The sequence below is a fragment of the Leptonychotes weddellii genome, chromosome 9, assembly GCF_054177405.1.
Source record: "Leptonychotes weddellii isolate Sample4059 chromosome 9, ASM5417740v2, whole genome shotgun sequence".
Taxonomy (NCBI): domain Eukaryota; kingdom Metazoa; phylum Chordata; class Mammalia; order Carnivora; family Phocidae; genus Leptonychotes; species Leptonychotes weddellii.
Genome location: NC_138377.1, coordinates 64,767,583 through 64,786,043, shown reverse-complemented (window position 1 = coordinate 64,786,043; position 18,461 = coordinate 64,767,583). Strand labels below are relative to the sequence as shown.

Below are 18,461 nucleotides of genomic sequence, written 5' to 3'. Positions count from 1 at the left end.
TGTTAATCCTTCCAGCTATAGCATTCTCCCTGCCCCATCCCATTCCACTTCCTCTCCATGCTGGATACTGCCTGGCTATCTCCAACTGATCTTTCCTCAACTTCTGTGTAATTTTCTCCAAGATTTTCCTTAACCACAGTCCCTACCCCCATTTCTGTTATATCTAGCTCTGCCTGGATGTTGTCCTCTTAGGGAATTTACCACTTAGAACTGAAATTCCCTGTGTACTTGTCAGAATCATCCAGTGGATGGTGGGTTCCTTAGTACAGGAACTAAGTGTTCTCATGGCTAACACAGTTTCTGGAGTAGACACTCAGATATTTGATAGTGATTGAATGGTTCTGCATCCTGTGTGACACGTAGAAGACACACAAGTAGACTCAGTAAATGCAGATTAAGGCTTAACTTCCTGCTGCTGCTGCAAATGAGAATGAGGGTTTTTTGGTTCATTGTTGTATCTCCGGTGCCCAAAACAGTATCTAGCACATCACAGGCACTTAATAAATGTTTGCTGGATGAACAAAGTGTTGAGATTCTCGTTTATATAATGCTTCCCAAGAGTCTCAACCCTTTTCTAAGTTGTATTACTCTAGAGCAGGCTTTGGAGCAGTAACCTGAGGTGGCCACCCTGAGGAAGACTTCCAACCAAAGACTTGTTAAGGGCTCCCCAGGGCTTTGCGGGGGCAGTGGAAGGCAGAAATGCAGAACACATTGTGACTGCTCATCGTAAATGCTAGACAGTTGAGATATTTCATTTTGATTTGTACTAGATAAACTAGATTGCTCTCTCTTAGTAGTCAATCACCATGTCCAGTTGATTCTACTCTGAAATCTTCCTTGTTTTTGTCACCTTGTAACTTCATTTTTATTTCAGGCCAGGACTTCTCCGGCCCGCACAAATGCTTAGCCTGCTAACTCATCTCACTGCTTCAAGTGTCACAGTCTTTTTTTCACTCAAATGTGAACCTAATCATGTTACTCTTCTGCTCAAAATCCTTCCTGTGTCTTGGATGAAGCTTGCTCTCTCCTGCATGATATACGGGATCCTTCCAGATCTGGCTCCTGCTCACCTGTTCACCCTCATCTCCTGTCACTCTCCTGGGCTTTCCACACAAAAGAACTTGCTTTTCTCCAACAGGCCATTTCTCTCTTGATGCCAGGTCTTGCTTGTGCCCTTGCCTCTACCCAGCTGTTCTATTTCTATCGGGAGCTACCTATTTACCTTGCAAGATTTAGCTCAATCTGGGAGCCTTCCCTAGCATTCCTCTCCCAACTTTGAAGCACCTTGCTCTGTGTTGCAAACACTTCTGTCATCACATTGTATTATAATTATTTGTTTGCACACCAATCTCTTCATTAGCCTTTAATCTCTTCCCAGACTCTGTATAAATAATGCCTTATCGCCTCTCAGTGTAGGAGCTCAATCTGGTGATTAACTGATAGATTTGCAGTTTCTTTCTTTTTTCCCTGGGAAGCCACTTACAAAATAACTTTAGTCTTTATGAATCATAAAAATGAAAAATGGGGTTTTAGTCAAATTGACCATTCAGTAAAAAATTAAGAGATTTTTCAATATGCAGTTGACCCTTGAATAACATATGGGTTTGAACTGACCAGGTCTACTTATATGTGGATTTTCTACAGTACAGTACTGTAAATGTATTTTCTCTTCCTTATGATTTTCTTAATAATATTTTTAGCTTACTTCATTGTAAGAATACGGTATATATAATACATACAACATATAAAATATGTATCAATTGGCTGTTTATGTTATTGGTAAGGCTTCCAGTCAATGGTAGGCTAAGAGTAGTTAAGTTCTGGGGAAGTCAAAAGTTACACGTGAATTTTCAATTGTGCAGGGAGTCAGTGTCCCTAACCACTGCATTGTTCAAGGGTCAACTGTATTTAGATTTTAAATGCTGGCTAGCTAGAAGATGTACAGAGAAGGAAGATGACTTGGATGTATGGGAATCAAATATAGGTCATCTGTGTTTGTCTGGATTCATATATATGAGGACTATGAGACACCCCAAGAACTCTGGGGGCTAAGGAGGGCAAGAAGGCACTGCTGCTTAGGCTTCTGAGGCAACAGGTTTAGTGCATGGTGATAAATTTGGGGCTACGGAATGTGAAACCTCAAAGGAAAATGAACCGAGATTAAGGGACTTAGAAGTTAGGAAAGACTAGAAGCCTCTGATGTCAAGGGATTAATTTGTAAGAGACTTGCAAAACAACACACAGTTTATCGATCATAGCATCCTGCATCAAGGACCTGGGAACTTTCCATAGAGGAATTGCAGAGCAACTCAGGGTTAAAAGTTATACATATACAGGAAAGTCCTTTCCCTTCTAAACTGCTCAAAGGAGAAGAAGAAAAAGAACGAGGAGGAGAAAAAGAAGAAAAAGGAGGAGGAGAAATCTGAAGCCCTAAAAAAACAGCCTCTTAGGAATCTCAGTAGAAAGACAGAAAACAAGATAAGAAGCATTTTTTTACTTGTGAAATGCATGTAGGGCACTCTTGTCCCCTCAGGGAGAGAAAGGAGAAGGAGCTTCTTTAGTACAGGCATTCAGGGAAAAGAGGATACTTGAAGGAGAAGAAAAATATTCTACTTCAGATCCTGGACATGACCCCAGAACCCAAAGAGAGGAAGGAGGCCAGGAGCTGCCTGAGTGAAAGGTGACCCAGTCCCAAGGACAGGGAGACAAAAAGATCCTGAAGGAAAACCTAGAGTAAGGGAGCAAGAAGCACAAATGGGGGACCCCAGAACACCTGACGCTCCTTCAGTGTCACTGGGACCACTTTGTTTATAACTAGAAACTCAGGAAGTAGCCAAAAGATACAGCTAAATGATAAAACAGTAAGCTGCAGAAATAACCTATCCATATGATGTCTATCTGCCCAGACACACACATGGAGGGATGCACTTTATTTAGAACTGGAAGGATACCTATCCACTGTTAGCACGGCTACTGGGCAGGGGAGAGGGGTGAAGATAAGGGGAAGCTTTCACAGTCGGCTCACTTTATATATTACTTGAATCTCTTACCTAGAGAATATAGTCATTTATTTACAAAGTAGTAAAAAGGGAAAGAAAGAAAAGAGAAACACTCCAAGCACATCACAGAAGAAGGCACCAAAACCAAGTTTCAACACCTCCTATTCCCCTCTTTCCTAAGTCCCTCCTCCCACTAATATGCTTGTTCTGGAGAAGGGAGAAAGCTTTTCATTTAATTAAAATGTAAAATATTTTCTTTTTTTACTGCCTGGTGGCTAGGGATATTCTGCTGACTCAGCAGTGAATAATCAGCTTTGACCTACATAATAGAATAACTCAAAGTGGCAGCTGCAGTTGCATAAGCAGATCCAAATCTGCAGTTCCTTCTCCCTCCCCCAAGGCTCCTTGCAGGCAAGCTAGTTCCAGCAGGTTCTCTCCACCTCTCCACCCCCATTTGGCTGTCCCACCACCATTTTTCATCCAATGTATTCGATGTATTCTGGCCCCACCACAGGACCAGACTTGACCTCATCTCCTCCCTCCCACAGCCAACGCCAGGCAGGGGCTTTGCCACATGGCTCTCCCTGCTGGGCTCCCGGTCCCGTCCTCCAGCTCCCTCCATGACATACCAGTGACCTCTCCACAGAGGGTGGCCTTTCCCTCAAAAACTCTCATCCTACAGTGGGTCGAGCCTGTCCTCGGCATGCCAAAATGACACAGCAGAAAGCAGAGCTTCTGGTTTAAATACATTCAGAAGAGCCCAAGCTCAACACCGATTCTCTCAAAAATATAGCTGGACTGGGCCACTCTTGGCTCTCCTGCCTCAGAACACCAGGCTTATTTTCACACAGCCAGCTGGCCTGGCACCTGCTAAGAGGACAGGGTGGCTGGAAAAAAAGATAACAGCATTTAACGAAAGTAGAACCCATCAAGCCTTCCTGACTGTTTGGTTCCTATTTCACGGGATACCTTTTTTTTTTCTTTTTAAGATTTTATTTGTTTATCTGAGAGTGAGAGAGATAGAGCATGAGTTGGGGGGTGGGGTGGCAAGGAGGGGCAGAGGGAGAGGGAAAAGCAGGCTCCCCATTGAGCAGGGAGTCCAATGAGGGGCTCCATCCCCGACCCCGGGATCATGACCTGAGCCGAAGGCAGACGCTTAACAGACTGAGCCACCCAGGCGCCTCTTCACTGTGATGATTTGAGGGGCCTTAAGAGATGATTTGAAGGGCCTGTGAAAGTAGGTTCCAAAAAGTATTCAACAAACCAGAAAACAGAACCTTTCTTTCTTTTTTTTTTTTTTTTTTAAGATTTTATTTATTTATTTGACAGAGAGAGACACAGCAAGAGAGGGAACACAAGCAGGAGGAGTGGGAGAGGGAGAAGCAGGCTTCCCGCGGAGCAGGGAGCCCGATGCGGGGCTCGATCCCAGGACCCTGGGATCATGACCTGAGCCGAAGGCAGACGCTTAACGACTGAGCCACCCAGGCGCCCCAAAACAGAACCTTTCTTTGCACAGACTCGAAGGAGTTGGGAGTATTTGGTGAGAAAAGGTGAATGTGTGGCTATATCCACACATACACCCCTGCAGGGAGAGGGGTCCTGGCTCCACATGGTCTTCACATCTGGGAGGAAGGCGGTGGCACATGGGCTGAGGTGAGGAGCTGTTTTCCATTCCCCCCAAAAGGAATAAGGAGAAATAAGTTTGGGTTTAAGAAGATTTTTTTCCTTGCGAAGGTGAAAAAGTACTTGAATACCTATCTCAAGGACACTGAAAAATTCCTGTCTCTGGAGGACAAGATTAACCAATGTTAAGTTCGAGATAATCTTGCAGTTCTACTTAGGAGGCAGAGGACAAACCAGATAAGCTCTATTGAACCTTGGATGGCAGGAATTGGGAGAGTAGAGGACTTTGTCATGTTGTCATCAGAGTTTCTAAATTCCTCCTTTGCTTGGTGCTAGGACTGTCAGGGTGAGAGGTGGGCTGTGAAGGGGACAGCGAACAACCTGCCTTTCTAGGAGACAGTCCTAATCTCCTGTCCTGAGGGGACATCTATGGGGCTATATTACTGTAGAGCATCTTTGCATAGGGGTCACCTACCCTTGGCAGGTTGGGGGAAGGCAAAGGAAGTTGTAGGGTCAACTGTCCAGGGAACTCCACCCTATGGCCTGGTTTCTCTCCTTGGTGACCAGTCTTAGGGTACTCAATTTCTCATTGGAGAGTTAAGGGTGGTCTCTTGTCTGAGACACTTCAGCAGTATCAGCAGGAAAAAGGAAGCCGAGTCTGCGTGCACGAGACCCTGAAATAGCAGTGGCCAGCACTTATGGTGTCCCCCTTCCCACCCCTATTAACCTGGCTTATGGCAGAAACAGCAACTCTTCCACATTCCCATGCCCATCCCCACACCCCTCCCTCCCAGCTCTGGATCCAGCTAGCAAGGAAGGACTGAGTGACTACTCTCAGTGACCACCCTCAGTGACTACATGACCCTGTGCTAAGAACATGTGTTGTCTCATGCAATCCTTGCAACCATGACCTCCTGTGCAGGCAGGATCACAACCCCCATCTCACAGTGGGGTGGGGTGTGGAACTTTGCCAAGCACGTGCCACAATTAGAAAGTTGTGCAGAGATACACCCTCAGGCAACCTGGTTCTGGAGCCCACATTCCTTTGCCTCCAGGGCCATAAGCAGGCCTGACCAAGCAAAAGGAATACAGCCCAAACAAGTATCGTGACCCCATAGTACCACCTGTCTGGATGGTAGGGGTCTATCCCAGAGCTGAATATCACTGCCAAAGAGGGCACACTTGCCAAGGAGACTACTCCTTGGATCCCAGCTGGCTGCCCTGTGAGAGACTTTGGGGTGGGCAAGTGAACCGTCCCTCCCTTTCCCACCAGCATGACAGAAGGAAAGTGTCAAGACCTAGGAAAGGGTGTGGCCTGGATGGTCACTGCTCTCAGCTAAGTGTATGTGTGTTGAAAGGTATGGTAGGGCAGAGATCATGTTAACTCCAAAAGTGGAGCTTCTGAAAAAAATCCAAATATTTACTTTAGAAATTAGTTTTGTGGGGAGCGCCTGGAGGGCTCAGTCGGTTAAGTGTCCAACTCTTGATTTCGGCTCAGGTCATGATCTCAGGGTCCTGGGATCCAGCCCCTTGTCGGGCTCCCCACTCAGCAGGGAGTCCGCTTGTCTCCCATTCCCTCTACCCCTCCCCCCACCAAAATAAAGAAATAAATCTAAAAAAAAAAAGAAGAAATTAGTTTTTGGTTAAAAGATATAAAATACCCTAATCCATTGCGATCCCTGAGAATTCCTAAAAATATGAGTTGCAGAACTTCTCTACAACAAATCTCTAACCTATTCTAGATCACAGACATCTTTCCCCCTTCTCTGAATTTTTACTGCAATTGAATCCTTACTACAGAGCCTGTCTGTATAGCTTTTCTCCCCAGTTAGGCAGGAAACGTATCAAGGGGGTGGGGACCACAGACAATGCATTATATTCTCCCAACTCACAGCTTTACACTCTCCTCCCAAAGAGTTTTAAGATGTGAGCTGGCAGACTGAGGTAGAAGTGGATGAAGCCAGAAAAATCTTCCTGCGAGCAGCAGGGAGCCTCCAGCACAGTGTATGGTGTATGCACGGGCTGGAAAGAGAAGGAATCAGGAGACCTAGGCTCCACTCAGGGCCTGCCACCTTGGGTATGTCACTTGCCTGGCTCCTTTCCTTATCTGCTCTAGGAAAGTGATAATACTGGCCCTGCTTACCTCATGGATTTGTCACAAGGCTCAGATCAGATAGTATAGATGAAAGTGCTGTGTGTGATGTAACGAGCCTTGCTGGTGAAAATCACTGTGCCTCTGAGCTACCTACATTTCTTCTTCTTTTTTTTTAACACCAGCTAATTATTTAGAATCAATTCCTCCAAAGCACCCATGTAGGGAAGTAATGGGGGAAAAATAAAGGAGGGAAGGAAAGAAAGAGGGACAGGCAGGAGAATCGGAGATGTGGGCCGCCAGGAAGGCTGAAAGAGGCCATCCTGAGAGCAAGGCCCAGATGGCACTTACATAAGCAGATGGCAGCCAGGAGTCGAAGGCCAGACTCTGGGGGGAAGCAGGTGGGGAAGAGCGGCTGCAGCACATAGTTGGAGAAGGTGAGGGCGATAACAGCCTGGTTGGTGGGGTAGATCACCAGCACCGCAATCCACAGCCTCAGGAACCTGAAGAGGGAACAGGACAGAACTTGACCCAAGACAGCTGTGGAGACCCCCACCCCTGCCAACATGCATGGCAGGGATTCACAAGTCATGGAGGGAAGCCTGGGCATGTCACTGGGCAGCATTAGGAGAGGTGGGTGGGCTAAAGGGGTGAGTTTCCTTTTTGTTTTCTGGGATGCTGAGGAGCTCAGCTCCTGCTCAACCAGACAGCCGGCCCTCTGCAATGACAATAGAGTGGTCTGATGTTGAGGGGCAAAGTGTCTACTAGTTAATGAGCACACATCTTGGCATTCCTTCTCTCTCCCCTCTCCTTTTACCATCTCTTCTCTATGCTCTGAAACCCAGCATCCAGCGGTGGAAAATAAAATTGGCAACCCTGGAATTCTGACAGCCAGGACATGCTTAGGGTATGGCCGCTTAAGCAACTGCCAGGCGCAGCACTGAGTGGGGCTGTGAGGGGGAAGTGCCCTCCACACCCTTGGCCCCTCCGTGAGGCTCAGCTCCTCAGTAGCAGGGCCACAGACGCTGAGGAAACTCAAGATCAGGGCCTGGCCCTGCAGGAAGGTATCATCCTTGGTCATGTGAGAAGAGGGTACCCTGTTTCTTAGGTGGTCACTCTAATTTGTCAGGATTTTTTTGTGATATGCTTTCCCTGAGAGTCTATGATCAGAGTTGTCATACAGTTCTGTTTGCTGTCACCCACAGAATCTTGCCCACTGAGATCAACAGAGAGGTCAAAACTATAACCTGGTTCTTCTGCCACCCTCAGGAGAATCAAGGGGACACAGAGCTACACTAACAACCAAGACAGGGAGGCAAAAGAGGAATCCTATTCTCTAGCTCTCCTTGACACACTGGAAACCACTGGCCTTGGCTTCTAGATCACCCAGGCCTCCACAGATCCTCTTACCCAGCCAGTCCTCCAAAGATGTCCTTGACGTAGGAGTAATCACCTCCAGATTTGGGGATGGTGACCCCAAGCTCAGCGTAGCACAGGGCTCCCACAGCTGTGATGAGACCAGTCACAATCCAGACAATGAGAGCGAGGCCCACAGAGCCAGCGTTCTCCAGCACACCTTTCGGCGAGACGAAGATTCCAGAGCCAATGATGTTCCCTGCATGAGGCACCAAGGTTGCCGGGGGAGACAGTGGAGTCAGCACAATTGACAGGACCGGCATTCGCAGAAGTGGTCTCATCTCTGGTTTGATTCTAAAATGCCTTTGGAATGCATAAATCACCTTCAGGCAGGTATGTCTAGTAATAATTTACATGTTTCCTTTAGTCCTCAGGATACCCCTACAGAGTCAGGTATCATTTCTCCCATTTTACAGAAGAGGAAACTGAGTCTTAGTGATACCAAGTGCATTGCCCAAGTCCACATGGTGGTAAGTGGTAGCTTGGGTACTGAACCTCAAGACCCTCTTACTGGGCTATACCATGGTCCACCTGAGATAACAAAGGTCTTAAGACTAACTGGAAATGGCAGGACTGGAAAAGCAGGCTGTTCTCAGAGACAGTCTGCAGGGTAGAAAGCTTCAAAAGTGAGCCTAAGGGCAATACATTTTGGACAGATTGTGGTCATACCCCATGACTGGGGATTTTCAAGACCTATGAGCATCAATAGTACTCCTGGAGGCTGGCTTTCACCCCAGACAGGACAGCCCCTCCCTTAGTGAGGAACATGAAATAACCCTATAAAAACAGCCCTACAAAGTGGTTTGTAGAAGTGCAATATGTGCAAAGATTTAGCACTATATTCTTGCAAGGTCGTCCCCCTCCATTGGTTCATGTGACCCTCACAACAACCTTATGAAGTACAGGAAGAGGAGGAAGAACAGGTATTTATCTCTCTATTTTGCAAAGAGGCTAAGACGCAGAGGGGTTAAGTGCCTTTTCCAAATTCCACGGCTACTGATGGGTAAAATTGGATCTAGAAGTTGATCTCCTGATGCTTAATCCGGCGCGCTTTCCACTAATCTATTTCTGCTTCCGTGTGCAAGAGGCTGGCTTTCTCCTGAGAGATGAGGCTGGCAGCAAGGACTGAATGGTTGGCTATTGGGGTGTGTCTGTTGGGCAGGGGAGGAGTAAGAGGGTGGGGGCAGCTCCTGACATGCTCCTTCCCAAGCTTTCCTCTACTTCTTGTGATTCAAGGTGGTGATCAGGGTGCACCACACAGGTGCTTTGAAAGCTCTCTCCTTAAGCCCCACCCAGCTGTTCTACTAAAAGTCTGAGGGAAGAAGCAGAGACTAAGTGGATCCAGGTAGAAGTGCAGAACGGGAGTATGAAGCCAGCTTGGTCTGACAGTGTTCTGAGGACATCTCAAATTCCCACTGCCTCTCTTAAAGAGTCTGGAACCAGATCTGGGCTAAACAAGATGCAGAGTATAGGATTTTACACTCAACTTTCAAAAATGACTTTCAGATCTCAACCATAACTCAACCTCAATCCAGTCCTGAAACTTTCACTTCTAAATCAAAATTCATTTTTTAATCCCAGGCCATGCATCAGTTATTTCGGTCAAAGGGGACAAGAAGAGAAGATTCACATTCTAAAAGCAATACATTTTATTCTTCTGGGATACAGAATAAGCTTTTCACACTAAAAAACTGCAGCGTGAGATGACGAATGGGAAAGGGAAGGGGTCTAGGCAGGTGGAAGAGCAGCAACCGTGAGACTGACATATAGAATCGGCAGCTGGATGCAACTGGAAAGGAAGCATATCTGTCTTAAACTTGCCTTCCTTCTATGCAGATAGTCTATCCCAACAGAACTGGGCTGCCTACAGAGATGAAGCTAAAAGAAGAAACAATCCCTCATGTTCAACTTTGTGATCTAAACATTAGGCAAAGAGAGATAGAAAAATGAGATTCTGGGCCCCACCAGTTCTTAAAGGCTTTTCCTTTTCTTGTACATTTGTTTAAAGTCCTGTGATAGGAACAAGAGGATATCTTTCAGCCCCCCTCTCTCCTCCACCAGCCTCCATGTCTGCTTTGCATGAAGGCTGGGCTAGTGGAGACTAGGAGGCCTTCAGGTAGTGTGCCCGGTCTCAGGACACAGTTACCCTGGCAGGTGACCCTTAACCTGCCAAGCGAAATGTGCTGCTGTCCCCTGGAAGATACCAAGTGCCAGAAGCTGAGAACTGGAGACAGGGTTGTTAACAGTGCGAAAGGTGATAGTAAACTCCTTGTCTAGCTGGAATTTATCAGAAAAGTAATTTGCAGGGCATTTCAAAGGCAGCCACGAAAAGAGTAACACACCTAGATTATAAAACTAGTTCAAGGGATTAGAAAAACAATCAGTACAGGAGAAAAACAAGGTTTGACTTTGGTCTGCAAGGTACTGAAAAGGGAGTGGTGGGGGACCCACCTGAGGTGTGTCTCAGAGCCAGGAATGGCTGTCACAGGGAGGAAGTAAGGGTGAATATTATTGAAGAGATCCTGTCTTCTCAGGAATGAAGTGTCAATGTTCCACTAAGGATTCTTGGAAAACAAATACCACAGTGGGGATCACGAAGCACTTATGTTCTCCAGCTTTTGTTCTGGCATTTCCAGAGTGTGTGTCCCTTTCCTCATTCCAGGTGGAGGCAGCCGCTGGAAGATGGGATGTGCAACACCAACAGCCATTTGCAGGTCTGATCACTTACTGCCTCCCCTTATTCTCGATATGTCCTTCCATAGAGCTGCTGGAGTGATGGTAAGGTTTGTAATAGGTTGACATTGGGACAAGAATCTTCATTTTATAAAAACTGGATTCTACCCTTCGCCCTACAATCTTAATTTTGACCAAACTAAAATTACAAAGATAAAAGCTAAAGAAAAAAAAAAAAAGAATTATGCTAGCCAAAACAGAGTGCTAGAGACCAGGAAGGAGAGGAATGTGTCTCTCTGATTCTAGGAAGCCACTACCTAGAAAACCAGAATCAGATAACATTTCTTCCACTTTAGCGGCCTCTGGAGCTTCTGCAGGGGGAGGAATGTCACACATAGCTGAAAGAACTTTCACATTACATTTACTCAAAAGTAATGCCTACTATCTACAATCTTAGTGTGATTATTTGGTTAATATTTCTCTCTCCCACTGGACTATAAGATTCATGACAGCAGGGGCTCTATTGCTTCCCTTCACCTATAAAGTGTCACACAGTAGACACTCCATAAATGTTTACTGAATGATGTCAGACATCCATCTAGAACTTATCTCCACAGAGCAATATATGTGTTTTTTTGGAACCTTAAATCCTGTGAAGTATATCAAGTATGTTTTGCAGGCAAATGAATAAAACAACCCACTTATTTCACTGCTGAAGAGTGATCTGGCTATTATTACCATCTCCAATTTTTTTTAAACAGATTTTTTTTTTTAAGATTTTATTTATTTATTTGACAGGGAGAGACACAGCAAGAGAGGAAACACAAGCAGGGGGAGCGGGAGAGAGAGAAGCAGGCTTCCTGCGGAGCAGGGAGCCTGATGCGGGGCTCGATCCCAGGACGCTGGGATCATGACGTGAGCCGAAGGCAGACGCTTAATGACTGAGCCACCCAGGTGCCCCCCATCTCCAATTTTTTAAAAAGTTTTTTTATTTGAGAGAGAGAGAAAGTATGAGCGGGGGGCGGGGGATGTGGGCCGAGGAGCGGAGGGATAAGCAGACTCCCCAGGGAGTGGGGAGCCCAACGTGGGGCTCGATCCCAGGACCCTGAGATCGTGACTTGAGCCAAAGTCAATCGCTTAACCAACTAAGCCACCCAGGTGCCCCTACCATCTCCAATTTATAGGGGAAGAAAATAGGGGAACTATTATCTCAATTTTCCAAATGGGAAAAAATGAGGGAGGTATTATTATTCCTATCTTATGGATGAAGAAACTGAGACACAGAGAGGTAGTTATTTGCCTAAACCACAAAGTAAGTTAGTAGTAACTGGATTAGAACCTAAATCTTCGGTCGTAGCCTCAAACTTTTCCCAGGGAATAGTTAGCTTTACTAAGATGATGCTTATTATGAGAAGATGCTTATTAAGGAACTGGAACACAGATCTGATTCCTTCCTTCCACCGTACCACCTTCAATGGTGATTTACAAAGTGTTCACATTTGTTACTTTATTTGATTCTCAGAAATACTTTCTTAGGTGCACAGGGCAGGTATAAACATTCCTATTTACCTTCACTAAGACTGAGTTTTAGAGAGGTGAGGAGACTTGACCAAAGTCACATATTGCATGGGCAGCAAGGCCTGGACTAGAGGCCAAGTCCTTGGACTCCCGGTCTGGGTTTTCTCCACTACTCCACATGGCCTCTCCTCTAGAAATTGCACAACAGGACTTTTACACTTGGGACTCTGTCCAAATGAGGTTTTTCTGGAGTGGCTTTGAAAAAGGAGAAGTGGAAAAGGTCTTTTCTATCTTGACTACGAACCTTTCTTGAGAGGTTGGAAGAAAGTTGATTACTGTGGGGATGTTTTTCTCCATTGTTTTACTCTTAGACTCTGTCTATAAAACCATTCAAGAATGAGATGCCCATCCATCTGGTATAGCCAGGGTTTTAATCCTGTCATCAACTCCAATTAGTAAAATAATCATCTTATCACATAGATCTTTGGTAAAAAAGGAGTCCTAGGATGCCTGGACAATGAGGCCCAGCTTGGCTTCTTCTGTCAAAGAAAAGCCAAGCAAAGCACTCCATTAAAAAAGGGGCCAAGTTGTATCCATGGGCAAGTCTTCACTAGGAAAATGTTGGAATTAAGAAAATCCATGTTTGCCATGAGTAACTACTGACTTCCCCACTTGTGGGCCAATATCCATGTGACTCATATTAAGGCCTTACTCACATCCAGGCCTGTCCACACTAGAATGTTGTAGGCATCACAGAATTCCCTAGGGCATGGATTTACAGACTTCTAATGCCCAAAAGACCCGCAGATACAAAGTTTTGGCCTTCCTTAATAACTCATGTTAGTCTTAGAGTCTAGTCAGATCTCCTCCTAGGGCTTGGAGGTTCTGTCCATTTCCATGATGTTTAGAGAAAGCCAAGGTGAACTTTCTTTCTTTTCTTTTTTTTTTTTTAGATTTTATTTATTTATTTGAGAGAGAGAGAGAGCAAGCACATGAGCCGGGGGTGGGGGGCGGGGGGGGGCAGAGGGAGAGGGATAAACAGACTTCCCACTGACCAGGGAGCCTGACTCAGGACTCAATCCCAGGACCCCGGGATCATGACCTGAGCCGAAGGCAGATGCTTAACCAGCTGAGCCACCCATGTGCCCCTAAGGTGAACATTCTTTATGCTTCTTCCTTAAAGTGTCTGAGAAGATCTCAGGATTTTCAGGACTGGGGGAAGCATGGAAGCAGGGTCTGGTATGTTGGGGGCTTTGATCCTCATGGCAAGAAGCTCACCATGCATCTTACCCTGTATACACTTTCCCATCAGGACCGTACAAATAGCTACATCAGAGTGACAGCAGGTTAAGACTCTGACACGTGCCCTTTGGAGTTGCCATCCTGAGCAGAATAGAGATGTGGAAGGTGCTGCAGGACTCCATTGTTTTGGATTCCTTACTGAAAAGTGAAGAGGGCACTAGGCTCAGAGTTGAGCCATTGATTCCTTGCTTTGCCACCCACAAGCCATGTGACCTGAATTTTTCTGACAGTCCCTTCCTTCACCTGCTGAATGGAATAATTGTTCCAGCCCTGACGACCTCACAGAGTTGTTGTGGGGATCAAGGGAGGTCACATACATGTGGGAGCACTTTCTAATCTGTGAAATGCTAGCAAATACAAGGAATTGCTAGAATTTATAGCAGTAAGAATAGAGTCCAACTCTAGAAGAATCGAACGGGCTTGCTTTGGAGGCTTGGCTCCAAAATAGCACTGCAGAGCCAGGACCATGAAGCATTCTCTGAGTCATTTGTCTGCTTGTCTAGGTATAATTTTTAGATGCCGCAGGTGGGCGGCCAGCAGGTAATTGCATCTCAAAAAGTATTTACTGAGCACCCACTCTGTACATGCTTGCTTTAAAAGGTAATTGGGAAGCACTTGTTCACACATGGACTTTTAATGAAATAGATGGAGCCAACCACCACCCACCAGCCCCTGAAAGGCAGGCATCCTGGCCTGAGGGGCTACAAGTGCTGAGTCCTCACATATGCCCATTAAAGATTCACATCTGGCTTCCAGCATCTCCCTGTCTTATTGGGGAACCAGGCACGAACAGAGACAGGTTTTGTCTATCTCAGTGGTTCTCATCCAGGGGCAATTTTGTACTATTTCCCCCAGCCCCAGGGGACAGTTGGCAATGACTGGAGACAGTCTTGATTGACTGGGGGAGGGGGTACTCCTGGCATCTAGTGGAGGCCAGGGCTGCTGCCAAACATCCTTCCATACATGTGAGAGCCCCCCACAGCAACGACGTATCTGGCCCATACAGTAACAGCACTGACATTGAGAAACACTGTTCTAACCTCAAGCCTCACTGTCATCATCTGGTTAATCCCTAAAGTCCCTTTTAGATTGGAATTTGGATGATTTTTTTAAAAAGATTTTATTTATTTGTGTGTGAGAGAGAGAGCGCACAAGCAGGGGGAACAGCAGGCAGGGGGAGATGCAGGCTCCCCACCAGGCAAGGAGCCCGATGTGGAACTCGATCCCAGGACCCTGGGATCATGACCTGAGCTGAAGGCAGACACTTAACCGACTGAACCACCCAGGCGCCCTGAGAATAACTCAGTTTTTAAAAGATTTGTTTAGGGACACCTGGGTGGCTCAGTTGGTTAACCATCTGCCTTTGGCTCAGGTCATGATCCCAGGGTCCTGGGATCAAGTTCCGCATCGGGCTCCCTGCTCAGTGGGGAGCCTGCTTCTCCCTCTGCTTGTAGCTCCCCCTGCTTGTGCTCTCTCTCTCTCTCTGACAAATAAATAAAATATTTAAACTATTTGTTTATTTTAGAGAGAGAGAGAGCACAAGCAAAAGGAGGGGCAGAGAGAGAAGAAGAGGGAGAGAATCTCAAGCAGACTGCGATGCGGGGCTCGATCCCACAACCCTGAGATCATGACCTGAGCTGAAATCAAGAGTTGGACGCTTAAGCAACTGAGCCACCCAGACACCCGGAGAATAACTCATTTTTAGGCTAAAAAAAATTTTATTGTGGCAAAAAACATATAACATTAAACTTACCATCTTAACCATTTTTAAGTATACAGTTCAGTAGCATTAAGTATATTCACATTGTCAAACATCTCCAATGGATGATTTGTTTTTAACTGCTATTATTCAACAAATACTTTCTAAGCACTTGCCACGTGCCAGGCTGAATACTCAAGGATGTGAAAATGACTAAGACTCAGTCTCTGCCCTCAAGGAATTGTGTGAAGTGAGGACACGTAAGTGGACATAGAGCCGACAACAACAACTGTGCTATATGACAAGATATCAAGAATGGAAAGGTCACTGGTGTGGGCCGCTCACAGTTTCCTGGAAGAGAGGAAGTACAAGACGGATGCTGATGAGTAAGAAGACTCAGATCAGCAACTAGGGAGGGGAAAGCGCTGGCTGGTTGATAAATACGTCAGGCTTGGACTGGACTGGCCAGTTCTTCTCATCGGCCTGATCAGTCCAATCTAAATTTCTGAACCAGTATTACTGAGCGTGTGTCAGGGAATTGGAGGTGGGAGGGAAGTGAGGGTGATGGAGGAGGAGGAGCTTAAGGAGAGAAAGAAACTAATATTTATTAAATATATACCAGGGGATACCAGCCTTATTTTAATACTCCATAAGAAACTTCCACTTACAGGTAAGTAAACTGATAATTAACTTGCTGCAAGTTACAAAGCTTATAAATAGGCAAGCAGTTTGCAAACCTAAGACTATCTCCAGAGCCCCTCCTCTTCTGCTACATTATCAATGACACGCTGATACAAATCATGGAAAAATTCATTATATGCCCTCTACTCCAGCATCAGAGCCTGCTTAACAAAAGCCATCTTATCCCTAAGGTAACCTGACCTGCCTATATCAGCTGCTTACTAAGTATGCAGAATTGTACTCTAAAGAAACAGCTAAAGCATTTATGCATTTCATAGATCTACAAACAGGCACCTTTAAAATCTATTTACAGATGAGAAAAGTACATTGATAATTCTGCAGCAAGGGTTCTCTCCCTGGGTAATCCATGTCACAACGTGAAGCAGTGTGAGGTTGCCTGGAACATCTTCTGGCATATTGTGAAACCCTCTCCCCAGAAGTGACGTCACTGCTCACGCGGAGGTTATTTAAAGTAGGGAGCAAACCAATGGGAATACTTGTGACTCTGATAAAGGGTGAGGGATGAGATGTAATCGATAAAGCTTTTCAGCTCAAACTTCATTCATTCTATAAATAAAAGAGCTTAATATAGGCCTGAGGGATACTTTTTGCTTCTTAGAAATAAAATTCACCGGTGCTCAGCACAGGACCTAGCATATAGTGTGTTGCATAAGTGTTTGTTGAATGTTAAAATATGGACTAGTCTCAAATCCTGTGATCAGCAGCTCCTACCTCTGTCCCAAGGAGCAGCCTGCAGTTTGCCATTTCCAAATTTCCTGGGAGAAGGGACTCGGGGGGCCTCCTCTGTAGGCATGTTCTGGGAGGGGTGCAAGGCATAGTCTTTCTTGCTCTGTGCGCTCAGTCAGGAGTTAAAAATTGGAAGGGAACAGTTCCTAGTCCCCGGGCTCCTGAATGGTTGTTTTTGGTGGTTTGGAATATGTTATTGGATTAGTTGCTCATGCCTGCTTTTTTGACACTCCTGTACCACCCCAAATATTAACAACAACAAAACAAGAGCAACGGCAGAAATTCCTGAGGTATTTCTTTACAGGTAGCTGCGATGCTGGATTAACCCTCAGAGGAAAGCAGAAAACCTTGGTAGCCAGGCAACTTGAGAAACCCCAATCTGTGTGCCCCCTACCTCCACGCCGCTTTAATAAGCTGGTTTAATTCAGAAAAGCTATATATATGATGCCAGCCTCTCCAAGAAGGTCATTTGATCTGGGTACAGGTTATTTTTGTTGTTGCTGTTTTTCTAAATAAGACGAGCTATTTGGTTCCGTTTCTTGGACACAATTTTTTACCTGCTGGGTTCCTACTGTCTTCCCCCAACCCCAAGAGTCTGCTAGTCACTCAATCTGCACAACTCTGCTCTTTGGGAGAACATATTATAGCCCTGCCAGTAGCAGGCTCAACCAGATTGCTCCTTGAGCTCCGCGGTTCCTGGAGGCAGGAAGCATGCAACAGGATCTCTGTCCCCAGCTGCCTGGAGTTACATGCTGTGGAGCATTTTGGTTAAGCCCCGTGGCTTCAGAGTTCAATGACCTGAGGGGAATCCTGGCTGTCATTGCCCACTTATTCATTCAAACCCTTCCTGCCAATAACTGTACTAATTACATGAAATTAGAAGAGAATATTTATAAAGCACTGATCAGGTACTATTATCAGTGCATAGTAGTGCTCAGTAAATGGTAGCTACTTATTTTTAAGATTACACTGCTGGGTATAGCCTTTCTCTATTCACCAAGTGTGTTTGTTTTGACAAGCCTCCTACTTGGCTTCTGTCTCAGGGTTTTCTCTGAGAACAATGAGTTTTAAGCATGTTTTTATCTTAAATGAACCAAATCCTAATCCTTCCATGTTTTTAAAAAAAGTTGAAGTACAAAATCAAGAAGCAATTGTCACACTCCATCCCTCTGGTTAACATCCAATAGACATTTTGGGGATTAGAAAGCTAATAAACATCATACTAGAGACTAAAATGTAAAATCTTCTGAAGTGGTGGAAAACACATGGGTCTGAAAATCTTTTGGACTTGAAAAATGTCCAAGACAGCCCAGTGCCATTGTAGTATGGTCATACAGAGAGCCACACTTTTTGTTGAAAAATACACTTAAAAAAAAAAAAAAGTCGGGGTGCCTGGGTGGCTCAGTTGATTAAGTGTCTGCCTTCTGCTCAGGTCATGATCCCAGGGTCCTGGGATGGAGCCCCGAAGCATTGGGCTCCCTCTCCCTCTGCCGCTCCCCCTGCTTGTGCTCTCTCTCTCTGTCCAATAAATAAATAAAATCTTAAAAAAAAAAAAAAAGGTTTCCCCCCAACCTTTTTTTTTTTAAATGCTGAGTTGTTTTTTTTAAATTTTATTTATTTGAGAGAGAGAGCACAAGAAGGGGGGAGGGTCAGAGGGAGAAGCAGACTCCCCGCTGAGCAGGGAGCCCAATGCGGGACTCGATCCCGGTAC

At 45.5% G+C, this 18,461-nt stretch overlaps 1 protein-coding gene across 4 annotated transcripts in view; it reads right to left on the bottom strand.

The window, feature by feature from the left end:
• The window catches only part of SLC7A8 (solute carrier family 7 member 8), a 50,523-nt gene that overhangs the window by 25,718 nt on the left and 6,344 nt on the right, over window positions 1–18,461 (bottom strand). For 3 of the 4 annotated variants that reach the window (XM_081830743.1, XM_081830744.1, XM_081830745.1), the window contains 2 exons: window positions 8,125–8,329; window positions 7,066–7,217 (listed from right to left, as the gene is read on the bottom strand). The exons of the other annotated variant lie outside the window; for it this stretch is intronic. In XM_081830743.1, coding sequence (XP_081686869.1) covers window positions 7,066–7,217; window positions 8,125–8,329 — 357 coding nt within the window. The remainder of the gene's footprint in view (window positions 1–7,065; window positions 7,218–8,124; window positions 8,330–18,461) is intronic. 4 annotated transcript variants of the gene reach the window in all.